This window comes from Crinia signifera, chromosome 8 (assembly GCF_055691185.1).
Source record: "Crinia signifera chromosome 8, ASM5569118v1, whole genome shotgun sequence".
Taxonomy (NCBI): domain Eukaryota; kingdom Metazoa; phylum Chordata; class Amphibia; order Anura; family Myobatrachidae; genus Crinia; species Crinia signifera.
In genome coordinates, this window is record NC_139224.1 from 55979259 (window position 1) to 55992640 (window position 13382).

General features: G+C 42.0%; 1 protein-coding gene across 2 annotated transcripts; it reads right to left on the minus strand.

Annotated features, from left to right (window-relative positions):
* Positions 1 to 1882: 1882 nt before the first annotated feature.
* On the minus strand, positions 1883 to 12384 carry LOC146026073 (uncharacterized). 2 transcript variants are annotated; one of them, XM_083156436.1, is made up of 7 exons: positions 12276 to 12384; positions 12073 to 12177; positions 9249 to 9330; positions 8445 to 8526; positions 6995 to 7499; positions 5394 to 5492; positions 1883 to 4785 (listed from the first exon to the last, which is right to left on the minus strand). In XM_083156436.1, exons 5-7 carry the CDS (start codon positions 7485 to 7487, stop codon positions 4142 to 4144), a joined length of 1236 nt encoding a protein of 411 aa, XP_083012562.1. In that variant the 5' UTR covers positions 7488 to 7499; positions 8445 to 8526; positions 9249 to 9330; positions 12073 to 12177; positions 12276 to 12384; the 3' UTR covers positions 1883 to 4141. The 2 variants fall into 2 exon arrangements, with proteins under 2 accessions (XP_083012562.1, XP_083012563.1); XM_083156437.1 differs by lacking the exons at positions 12073 to 12177; positions 12276 to 12384 and having other exon boundaries at positions 9249 to 9633.
* Positions 12385 to 13382: the final 998 nt, after the last annotated feature.

Sequence of the window (13382 nt, forward strand, 5' to 3'; positions counted from 1 at the left end):
GATGTCATCATCTACATATGGGCATACCCTACGTTACTATTTCATTTTTGATGATTTTGGTTATTACTTTAAATAATCTGGTACTGGTGTCCTAGAACGGCTGCAATCGCGGGAATGTTGCATAAATTATTTTATAGTATGTGACTGACCGATTTTCTGTATTTTACAAGGTTTTTTGTGGGTGTTTTTAAAAAAAAAAAAAATTGCCAGAATTGCGGGAGTCGCGTCCGTTAATAACGGCCTGCAATCGTGCGAGTTCGCCGATTCCTGCGTTTTTCTAATAGGAAACAATGGGTTTTTAACTTTATTTATTCAAACTATGACTGCAATATGTCAAATTATTCGCCTGTACCCCCCACATAAGGATAAATGTCCCACCTGTCCCCCCCATGTCTCCCTTCAGTGTCAACGCCACCCCCATTATCCACGTGGACCAGAAGCGTAGGAGCATAGCAAGCCCACGAGGGACGCCAGTACACTTCTTACGAATAATTTCATGAGGCCACTATCCACGTTGGCATGGAGTTGAGAATATAAAATCTGGCGAGCGCAGCGAGGCACAAAAGGTAGTTGAGCATAGCGATCCCCGCAAGGGGAGACAGACACATGTGAAGCCTGCAAGGGGACGCGCATACCTGTGAAGGTGTCCGCGTGCGCTCGCCACGCTTCAGGCTCAGTGGGTCGCTGCGCTCGCCACACTTTATATTCTCAACTTCACGCCAACGTGGATAGTGGCCTCATGAAATTATTTGTAGAACACGTACCGCCGCCTCTCGCAGGCTCTCAGCGCTCGTACGCTCCGGTAACACGTGGATACTGGGGGTGGCGTTGACAATGAAGGGGGACAGGGGAGACATTTATTATTTTTGGTGGGGTACATGCGATTATTTTGACATATTACATACATACATTGATAAAACAAAGTTACAAACCCATTGTTTCCTATGGGTCGCAACCAATGTTACATGCGCTCCCATTAATTCCTATGGAGATATCGCTGCTTGCGACCAGACCAATATATCCTTTGAAATGAATGGGAACTCATTTAACATAGATTCCAATGGGGGAATCGCTGGGTTGCTGCGGCAATTTCGAACGCGTTTCGGCCCATTAGTTATGGGCCAGACGCGACCAACTTCATTTTTAGCACACGACGGCACAAGATTTTATTTGTAGCCGCCGTTTTAGGAAAAATGTACCAATAGACTTATTAATCTCATGAATTAATGTACTACTGTAACAGAGTAATTATAGTATCTCAAGTTGTTTTGTATTGCAAATTAAGAGTGGAAATTTTCTAATATTTACATTTGACAGGTGATTCCGGATACGGTTGCCGTCCTTGGTTACTTACCCCTGTTTCACACCCTAAAGGGATAGCGGGAAAAAAATACAACAAATCACATGCATTAACACGAGGAGTTATTGAACGGGCTTTTGGAATTTTAAAAAGTAGATTCCGTTGTTTATCGAAAAATGGCGGTTCTCTAATGTATTCAGCTGACAAAATTTGCCGAATGTTTACTGTGTGCTGCATTTTACACAATATCTGCTTGAAATTTAATGTAAATGTCAAAGAGTGGAAATTACAACCAGAGGATGATTGCTCCTTTAGGCCTACTGTAAATAAACTTGTAACAGCAAAGGGCAAAGTTATTCGTTCAAAGCTGATTTCTGACATATTTAACTAAATGTTACAAAATTTTCAAAAACTATATGTTATATGTTGCAAATTTCAACCTCCACTTACCATTGTTTAATCTGTTGTGAAACTATAAATAAATAATTCAATACAAATAAAACCAAAATTCCAACATTTATTCAATTTTTATTGAATATTTAACATTTACTAATATTTAGTTTTATTTGAAGTTTTCTCACTGTATTAATAATCAACATACATTTTTAAAAAATATGGTACTTTTACAATATCACAGCTTCCACGATATTGATTGGATACAAAAAGCATGTGGTCGCATCACATGCAATCACATTGGATGTGATTTCTCACTTAAATGCAAGTGAATAATAATAAATGCTATCTAATGCCATTTTTCATTGAGAGTCACCCCCACTATTAACGACAAAGCAAAGCGTGGCGACCACAGCCAGGCCACGATGGGCCATGTTACATGTCATACGACCTTTAAATGCCCCCACTATCGACGTCAGCGTGGAGTTGAGAATATAATGTGAGGCGAGCGCAGTGAGATATCGCGCCAAAAGCGTGAGGATACCTGTACAGATAACCGCGTAGCCTTGCGGGCTTCACAGGTGTCCTCAACAACTCTCGCTACGCTCGCAACACTGTGGGCCTAGAAAACTGCGTGTGCTCGCCACGTTTGGATCTCGGTGCCTCACTGTGTTGGCCAAACTATATTATCAACTTCACGTCAATATTGATAGTGGGGGTAAGAATTGGTCGTACGACGCGTACCGCAGTGGTCGCAATGCTTCGGATTGTTGTTGAAAATGTGGGTGGCATCCTATGAAATATGACATTTGGTGGCATTCAAACATGACTACATGCATTTGGATGCTTTACTGTGCAAAATCACATCCAATCGCATGTAACCAAATGCATGTTATTGAATGTGATTTTCTCAAAGACATGACTAACAAATAGCCAAATCTCATCCCAACACATGTCATCTCATGCCAGTAAAAAAGGAATGGGATGGCATGCGATGGGAGCCGTGATCAACAAGATGTACCAAAAATATTAATACATTTTAACATCAATGTAATGTGAAAATATACCTAACAAACATATAAACATCTGCAGTTTCAATAAAGAAGCACTTCTTGAAACTTCTTAAAAATATAACTGTCATCAGCTTTGTATGCAATATATTTGACCTCAATATATGTGTACAAATCTATTCATAAAAAAAATGATACTTAAAAAAACAAAAAAAATGAAATAATGAGAATAACCAGTACAAGTTTGAAGGTAAGGCTTACACAACTGTACTTACAATATAGTTACTGAACACGCTAAACTCGAATTTTAGCTATGCATGCAATAGTCCATTGCATATGTATTTAAAGCAATTCTCTTTTAAAAACTTGGAAAAGCACTGTATGGCAATTTTTTTGGAAACGAAGTACTTCTCATATACAAACATATATTATTTGTATCGGTAGGCAACAATATTACATTACATATTTAAAGAAAACATTTTTTCCATTAAAAAATGTAATGTACATCATCACCAACCTAATACTTCTATAAGAATTATGACAATTACATTTTGTCTGCTTTATATGCTAGTGTTCATTCTAGTATCCGCCATAATTTAAGACCCCTGCAGTTCCTCCTCCCTGCCTGGGGTGTCACTGTCTGCTGTGGTGTTTCTAGCACAGGTCTAAGGTTGCATATCCGTGCTGATAAACAGCCCCCACTGCTAGAGGCACTACAGCAGATAGCGACTCCCCAGGCAGGGAGGAGGAACTGCTTTGGTTTTCAAATATAGCGGGTGCTAGAATGAACACTATATGCAAGTCCATGCATAACAGAAAAAAAGGGTACAAAGTGGTAAAATCCAATAGTTACTACGCGTGCACGGTTTTGGTGAAACGTTGATAGGGGAGGTGGTACATTAAGAAGTTGGATTTAACAATTTTAACGAATATTGCAGCCTATATACGACCCTTTGCTATATATATAATATTTGAAAAATTATTATTGAAAACATCGCAAAACATGACATTTTCAATGGTATTTAACATTACAATGCGTAACACTTATAAATGTCAAAATCTGAGTAAGCAATAAAATATCATATGTAACTACAAAGGGTCAGATGTATCAAGCTTTACCAAGAGATAAATGCAAGGGAAGATAAGGAGAGATAAACGCCCAGCCAATCACCTGCTACCTGTCATACCACAGGCTGTGTTTGAAAAAATTCAGCAAGGTGTTGATTGGCTGGATGTTAATTTCTCCTTATCACCTTTGTATTTATCTCTTGTTAAACCTTGATACATCTGCCGCAAAGTCACATGCATCTTTATGGGTAAAATAACTTGCACAATGCAACCTCAAAAGCAACAAATTCAATATAGACTAAATTTGAAAGAACTATTCAGCAAACATGGGGATAGGATTCAAATTATTATTTGAACTTGAAATGTCTACTTATATTTCAACGTCTTCTAACCACCTAGGCCTTTTAAATTGCCTTTTAGGACGGTTAGATGTATTATCTTTTGGCAAACTGGATTGCCCATCTTCATTATTTTTAGGAGAAGCACAAGGCTGATTCACATTAATTTGCTCATTTATGTTATCAACATGAGTTTCAAGGAGATAATCCAGCTTTTTAAATTTGTATTGCACAAGTTGCTTTTGCATGTCTTTAATTGCACGTATATTGATACAAATGTGATCAAATGTTTCAGCTAATGATTTGAATGTGGCAGAGATTTCTGTGGTGAAGTTATTAAAATCTGCACGAAATTCTTTCATCTCCTGAATTAAGCGACTTGTGTCGTTACTCTGATGTTTTAAATGAACATCCACTGCTGAATTTATAATTTCTGACATTTCAATGGAAGAATCGATGCTGGAATTTTTTGCAGATTTCTTAGTACCCTCACCTTTCCGTCCAGAAGTACACATTATAGATTCAACACTTGAGCTGTCATCATTTATTGACAATATCACATTTTGTTGATTTTCGAATGGATCATTGTTCATGGAAATGGATAATGTTTCAGATTGTTCTGAATCCTCATCGCATATTATCCGGTTTGGCTTGACTTTTCTTTTTTTCTTGTTCTCTGAAAAAATAACAAAAATGGAAATTATTTAAATAGAAAAAAAAAATAGTGATATTATTAAAAAATGTCAAAGGAAAACAGTTATACATGTATAACTTTTAAAAATACATTTTGAGATTTCAAAAAGGATTGCAAACTGCTATAAACTAAATCTTTAAATTTTTATAGACCTTCCCTATCCAGTGTACTTTTTTCCAACATAAAATAATTTACCTATTTTTCGAAGCGCAAAAAAATGAAGTAGCTGGACTCAACTCCGAAAAAATCTATACTAAAAAATTTGTATTTTTAAAAAAAAATGTTAGAGAAAAACGTGGATAAATCCCACCAAATGTAGAACGTTTCCGTACGCCACACTTTGGGCACATAGGCTCACTACCCTTGCAACAGGTTTATATCCAACTCCATGTGTTGTTGGATAGTGTGGAAATGATCAGGGTGTCCAAAATGGCACTCTAAAAATTGGGAGGGCTGATCCTTCAAAAGTACCAAATTTTTGAATTATGGATCATGTAACAGAAATCTACATTTAATATGTGGAAGCCTACAACCAATAACATATATGCTAAATAGAATTAGAAAAAAAAACAATATTTAAAAATACTTACCAAGAGGTAGTCTATTTTTGGAAGCCATGACATTACTAGACTGTGCTTGTTGTGAGTCCTCACTGTCATAGGTCAACCTTTTTACTTTTCGTTTTTTCTCTACAAAGTAATAATTAAAAAAAAAAAGTAAATTAACATAAATAATAATTTTAACATTTATGAGATAACAACAAAAGAACTAAACCATAGTTACTTATGTAGTGAATGGACTGCCGATTTCTGTGATCAGGTTCCTAAAATTTATGCACAGAATCAATGATATACACGTGATACTTATGTAACTTGCATCGTATAATAGCTAGATCAATTTGACCAATTTGGTGGACACAATTTCCAGTTAGGTATCATGGTGAAATATATCTATTAGATAAGTTTTCATAACACTAGAAATAAAACTCCTCGTTGATACTACAACTTAAGGTATTGACTCCTTTAGATTGATAAACATTATATAAGCCAATAGGCTTCTTTTGCCAGCAGGCGGCTACAATGGAATGCCAGCACCACGCCAACCACCCCTTAATTTCCAAGATGGGACTCCAGGACACCTAAAGGAAAGCCCTTCCTCCCCCTATTGATTAAGCAGGACATCCTTCCCCCTAAAGGTAGAGTCACCGAGAACAGGCTTCTAAGCTTTACCTGGCATGAAGATAGAGTCATGCATAAGGGAGACCACATGCACAACTCAGCATAGATTTTGCGGCGGCCGTCAAACTGCGCACTGCGATAACAGCCATATATGTTATTGACTATACAGTGCCATTGCGGCATTTGGGCTAAAAAGTGGTGATGTTTAATGTATTATGTATACTATAATATAATTAATATATAACATTAGTATATAATTATTGTATAATGTATTATCCATTTACAGGGCGAGATGTACTAAAGGGAAAATGCGGTAAAACCCCCGTTTTACCTCATTTTCCTATGTACTATCACCCGATCGCACCGTCACCGCAAGGCAGGGTATCGCCACCTTTGGGTGGCGATACTCTATAGAAGCCTATGGGCTTCTTTTCGCCGCCCGCCGGGTCGCCGCAACACCGCCGCCTCGCCGACCCCCCCTTTCCCTCCTCCCTTGGGCTTACCTTCTTGCAGGTCCTCTTGGACCCCGGAAGGTAAGCCCTTCCTCCCCCTAGCAACGCAGCCGGACGTCCTTCCGGCTGCAGGGGGAGGAGGAAGCGCCGGGGACAGCTTGCTTAGCTGTCACCGGCGTGAGGGATGAAGGAGCCGGCTGGGAGGTGACGGAGACCCCCCGCGCACCATATTCCAGGTATCGCGGGGGGCCTCCGTCACCGCATCGCGATGCCAGCCGCATATGTTAGTACATATGCGGCGGCATCGTTGCGGGGGGGGAGCTAAGGGCGGCGATGTATTTTAATACATCCCGCCCTAAATATCGTAGAACACTTAAATATTGATGTATATGGAAATATTTGCTCAAATGGATCTGCTGCCTTGCATATGTCAATTGTTCACAAAAAAAACAACAAATTATTATCAATGGGACCCATCACAGAAATCAAAATTACATATACAAAATAAGTAAAGCCCCACATATATATACCTATTTAAAAAAAAAAAAAAAATAAACATACTTGTCAGATTTGAAGAGCCAACCTCAGTGTCCACGCCTTGTGGAATTCCTACAACAGTTGATGGAATGATTTTCTTTTTTAATTTTTTCTCCCAATCGGCAAATTCTATATTCAATGGTCCCCCACCGCCAGTTTTTTTTTGGTGGTTATTAAGCATCGACATTTTCTTACGAACATTGACCTTGCAGTCGGAATAGCGTTTTTTGCATACAAATGCATTTCTGTTGACTTTACTCACTGCTGAAACTGATTTGGCAATTTGACGCCATGTGCTCTCGCGGCTTTCAAAAGGCACATTTAAGCCCGATGGTTTACCAAATAAAACTTTGTAATTCTTTATTACACCGTCAATTAATGCCTCATTTTCTAATATTGTAAATTTAGGTCCACGCTTGGTCTTCTTATGTGGTTTTTTGGATCCACTAACAGATGAATTATCATCTGAGTAGTTTTGAAGATTTGTATCTGACCAATTTAAATCCAAATCAGACATTGTTCCTGAAACCTGTACAAATATTACAATAAAAATTAAACATCAAACTATAATCTACATGACACATGAGATGATCACAATCAAAACTTTAAAATATTGCAAAAAATAATTACATTAAGATAAGTCAATATTAAAACAAATATTTAGAGCAGTCACCTTTTTCAAAATTTACTATTACTTTAAAACTATATACAGTTTGCAATCTGGACATGCTTTCTTAAAGGTAGTAATTTGTTAAAAATCTGTGTACCTTATCAATAACATAGGTAATAGGGAGTTGTGTGTACCTCCTAAACAAAAAATTGAACAGGATATTATCCAAATTGAAATACGACTATAAAATGGAGATTTGCAAATTATTGCATGATTTCCTCAAAGCTGAAACATTGCCAGACCTCCTAGGACTAACACAAACACATAAAGGCAAATCTCCACCTATTACGTAGAAATATGGAGGATTATTTTAAAATTATTAACGCAAATTTTTAAAACCACAATCTAAGGTAAATTTAAATTAAATGGAATTAAGTTAAAAATAGCAGCGAGTTATTCCAGATATGAAAAGTAACTTACATTACAATAAGCTCACATGCACAGCAGTAGAAACTCAAAGACTGAATTTTTTTTTTTAAATTACTGCTCCTCGAGCATTATACGTAGGGCGGAATGTATTAATATAAATTGCCAGCCTTCTACAGCCAACCGCCACAATGCCAGCGCATATGTACATGTGAGAGAAATGGGTCTCATATTACAATTTCAGACAAGTGAGAAAGACCACATTAATATTTGAGATCTACACTGGACCATAAATAGTGTATGTACAGAAAATTGTCAATTGGTAAATTGAAGGAAAATGCTGGCATACCCATCCAACCTTCTACCAATTCCTAGATATACAGTACCTAAGGATGCACATCCGCCTAATAAGTAGCCCACCTCCCTTTTTTAACTTACCTATATATGTAGGTAGCAAGATAACCGAGGATTTGAAATACACTTATATCCGCAATGAATTTTCACAGAAGTGTAGCGAAGTCTAGGGGGAAAAAATAAAGAAAAATTGGTCACACCCAACCAAATGACAAATGCATCTAACACCTAAGGCACAGGTCAGGGACCATACCCACCGGGCCACTTTGCCCAGCGTGTATGGACAGCGATGAGGTCAATGATCACTGTGGGGAAAAGCGCTCTGTGCATACACACTGAGCGGCTTGCCCCCTTCCCGGCACCGATGGTATAACCAGCAGATGAACGGCTTTCCCGGCGATGATGCAGGAGCGCGCATCCCTGCTCAAATCCGCCGGCCCAAAAACACAATTGCCGACTTTCTGCTGAAATCCGCAGACAAACCCCTGTTCTTGGCGACTTTCTCCTGAAAGTCGTCAAGTGCGTATGGCCCGTTACCAACCATGGAATATCTAACGCAACGGACACCATTAGGATAGAAATGCAAGACGCCACACAAGCATTTAACTTTTTTTATACAAAAAAAAAAAAAAACCACAACGCTAGTAGGTTTCATCTGCAATTGGCGATAATAAATTTGACTACATCCATGTTTCAAAATTTTCAATATGAAAGCACGGACAGTCCGTGCCAAAGGCGTAGGGAATCATTAGCTTGGTACGCAATCTAAACGGACATTATGCAACATATGCTGGCATACCCATCCAACCTTCTACCAATTCCTAGATATACAGTACCTAAGGATGCACATCCGCCTAATAAGTAGCCCACCGCCCTTTTTTAACTTACCTATATATGTAGGTAGCAAGATAACCGAGGATTTGAAATACACTTATATCCGCAATGAATTTTCACAGAAGTGTAGCGAAGTCTAGGGGGAAAAAATAAAGAAAAATTGGTCACACCCAACCAAATGACAAATGCATCTAACACCTAAGGCACAGGTCAGGGACCATACCCACCGGGCCACTTTGCCCAGCGTGTATGGACAGCGATGAGGTCAATGATCACTGTGGGGAAAAGCGCTCTGTGCATACACACTGAGCGGCTTGCCCCCTTCCCGGCACCGACGGTATAACCAGCAGATGAACGGCTTTCCCGGCGATGATGCAGGAGCGCGCATCCCCGCTCAAATCCGCCGGCCCAAAAACACATTTTCCACACCCTTGTAAAGCAACCGAACCACCCTTCCAGCTGTTACGAGGAAGAAAGGAAACACCAGGGACAGCATGCTTAGCTGTCCTTGGTGTGAGGGGAGATGTCGGTGGCAAAGAGGTCACGGACACCCCCCTGCACACCAGAGTACAGGTCTCCGTCACCACACCGCAATGAACATATGTGCTGCCATTGTGGAGGGTGGCCGCTGAAGGGCATCAATGTACATAAATACATCCCACCCTTACATTGAGCCTGTATAGTACTCCCTACAGCATGTCACCTGCCCAACTTCCAATATCTCCTATATGGGCTGGATGTGATATATCAGAAATGCGGTAAAAAACCATTTATCAGGGTTTCAACCACATAACTGCATGTTATAACAGCTGGCCGCAGTGGCAGCGCTCTGGAAAGAATCACCAGCAGAGGCTGGAGAAACCCTATAGAAGCATATGCGCTGTATGAGGGATCCATCACAGATCACTTTCAGCATTCCCTGCAACCAGCACCGGGAGTCTGCACATGGCACTGCATCACAAGGGGCAGCTCTTAACGCAAGAGCTGTCCCTTGCGTTAATATCCTATATATTGTAAGCTTGCGAGCATGGCCCTCCTACCTTTTGACTCTCTGTAAAAACCCCTTATTTTTTTTTTTAAACAATGTGTCCTTTGTAAAGGGCAAAGGAATATGCTGCGCTATATACAAAACTTTTAATAAATAAATGGTACTTGTTTCCTAGCACGGCCACAATCTTAAGTAATCGTGTCCCTTAATAAAGGGACACGATTACCCCGATGGACCCAATTTCTTTTGAAATCAGGTCCATTTTGCCGGCTAGGGGAAAAAAAAATCGGGGGCATCGCGTCGGTCGGGACCATTAAGATTGGTCCCGACGCGACCGACGCGATGCCCCCGATATTTCCATTGACTTCAATGTAAAAAAAATTTGTAACATTAAAATCTTGTCGGGAAGGGTAAAATATCGGGGGCATCGTGTCGGTCGGGACCATTAACATTGGTCCCGACGCGATGCGACGCGATGCACCCAATTTTTACATAGGATTCAATGTTAAAAAAAATTTAACATTGAAATAGTGTAAAAATGTCAAATAATGTGAAATGGGTCAATATGACCCATTTCACATTATAAATGTCCCCGTCGTCGCCCCACGATAGACGCGAACCCGAAGCGTGGCGAGCGCAGCGTGCCCGCGAGGGGCGGTGGTACGCGTCCTCCGACCTTTTCATGCCCTACTATCCACTACGGCGTGGAGTGAGAATAGAATAGTGTGGCGAGCGCAGCGAGCCACCGAGCCCGAAGCGTGGCGAGCGCAGCGAGCCCCGCGAGGGGACGCGGATACCTTCACAGTTATACGCGTCCCCTTGCGGGCTTCACAGGTGTCCGTGGCGACGTGGACACCTGGGAAGCCCGCGAAGGGACGCGTTTACCTGTGAAGGTATCCGCTGCGCTCGCCACGCTAATAGAATAGACAAGAGAAATCCAGTGGATTGAGAGACGCCAGGGAAAGAGACAGCCAAGGAAGCTGGTTGTGGGGTAGGGGTCAGAGAGAGAGGGGTCAGCAATGGGAACTGATAGCCCCAGCAGTAAAATAGCTAGTGGTCATAAAGATACTTAACATAGAGGCAGCCTGGCACAGTCAGAGACCTAGGTCACAAGTGCTGGCATAGGCAGGCTAAGGGGAGAGAGCCTGAGACAGATAGGGGAAGACTGGCACAGACAGGAAAAGAAGTGACTGATATGGGCAGGGAGGGGATAAACCACTGTCAGGATGAGCAGAGAGTGACAGCCAGTGGCAGGGGAAGGATTAGCTTGGCAGAGAGGATGGCACAGGGGCTGGCAGAGTGAGTAGAAAGTGACTGACATAGCAAGGAAAGGCCAAATAAGATGGCACTGGCAGGATGAATAGAGAGTGAAAGTTACAGACAGGAGAAGAGTGATCCTGGCACAGAAGGCAGGATGGCACAGAGGATGACCCGGGGACTGTAATCATCTGTATGAGTATGAGCATAGAGTGCCAGTCCCGGGCAGCCTGAATGCTGTACAAAGAAATGTGCAAAACACTTACATTATACACCTTTCTACTGTCCACACACTGCTTACTGCGCCATTTCTGCATGCATAAAATGGCGCCTGCAGCTCCAATCCACTGAGCATGTGCAAGCCCATCATAACACTACACTACATTTCCCATGACTCTATTCTCGCGCATGCGCAGATTGAATCTCTCGAACTTCAATCTCGCGCATGCGCAGTACGAACCACGCTACAGCATCGCGCTGTCAGCTCCGGCCGCCCTGCCACTAAACATTAATACATTTGCGGAAAGGGTCCGCAACGCAGGTAGAACAGCGCAGCGGTAAAACGCCGTTCAAACGGCGAAACTTGATACATCCCGCCCACAGAGAGGAGGATGGCTCTGTCAGAACACACACCTGTCTCCTCAACAACAAATAGATCCCCCTGGGCAGGATCAGCAGGAGTAGCCACTGAACGGCTCGGAATGCTTGCGGTGACAGACCGCAATGAAGCACGGGATGCTGTATGGAAAATTAAAGACAAACATAAGTTGTGAGAGAGAGAGAGACAGAGAGAGAGACAGATACAGAGAGGAGGATGGCTCTGTCAGAACACACACCTGTCTCCTCAACAACAAATAGATCCCCCTGGGCAGGATCAGCAGGAGTAGCCACTGAACGGCTCGGAGTTCTTGCGGTGCCAGACCGCGATGAAGCACGGGATGCTGTAGGGAGAATAAAAGACAAACATAAGTTGAGTGAGAGAGAGAGAGAGACAGATACAGAGAGAGACAGAGAGAGAGACAGAGAGACATAGACAGAGAGACAGATACAGAGAGGAGGATGGCTCTGTCAGAACACACACCTGTCTCCCCCACACCTAATAGTTCCCCCTGGGCAGGATCAGCAATGGAACGGCTCTGAGTCCTTGCGGTGCCAGACCGCGATGAAGCACGGGATGCTGTAGGGAGAATAAAAGACAAACATAAGTTGAGAGAGAGAGAGAGAGAGAGAGACAGATACAGAGAGAGACAGAGAGAGAGACAGAGAGACATAGACAGAGAGACAGATACAGAGAGGAGGATGGCTCTGTCAGAACACACACCTGTCTCCCCCACACCTAATAGTTCCCCCTGGGCAGGATCAGCAATGAAAAGGCTCTGAGTCCTTGCGGTGCCAGACCGCGATGAAGCACGGGATGCTGTAGGGAGAATAAAAGACAAACATAAGTTGAGTGAGAGAGAGAGAGAGAGAGAGAGAGACAGATACAGAGAGAGACAGAGAGAGAGACAGAGAGACATAGACAGAGAGACAGATACAGAGAGGAGGATGGCTCTGTCAGAACACACACCTGTCTCCCCCACACCTAATAGTTCCCCCTGGGCAGGATCAGCAATGGAACGGCTCTGAGTCCTTGCGGTGCCAGACCGCGATGAAGCACGGGATGCTGTAGGGAGAATAAAAGACAAACATAAGTTGAGTGAGAGAGAGAGAGAGAGAGAGACAGATACAGAGAGAGACAGAGAGAGAGACAGAGAGACATAGACAGAGAGACAGATACAGAGAGGAGGATGGCTCTGTCAGAACACACACCTGTCTCCCCCACACCTAATAGTTCCCCCTGGGCAGGATCAGCAATGGAACGGCTCTGAGTCCTTGCGGTGCCAGACCGCGATAAAGCACGGGATGCTGTAGGGAGAATAAAAGACAACCATAAGTTCACCAAG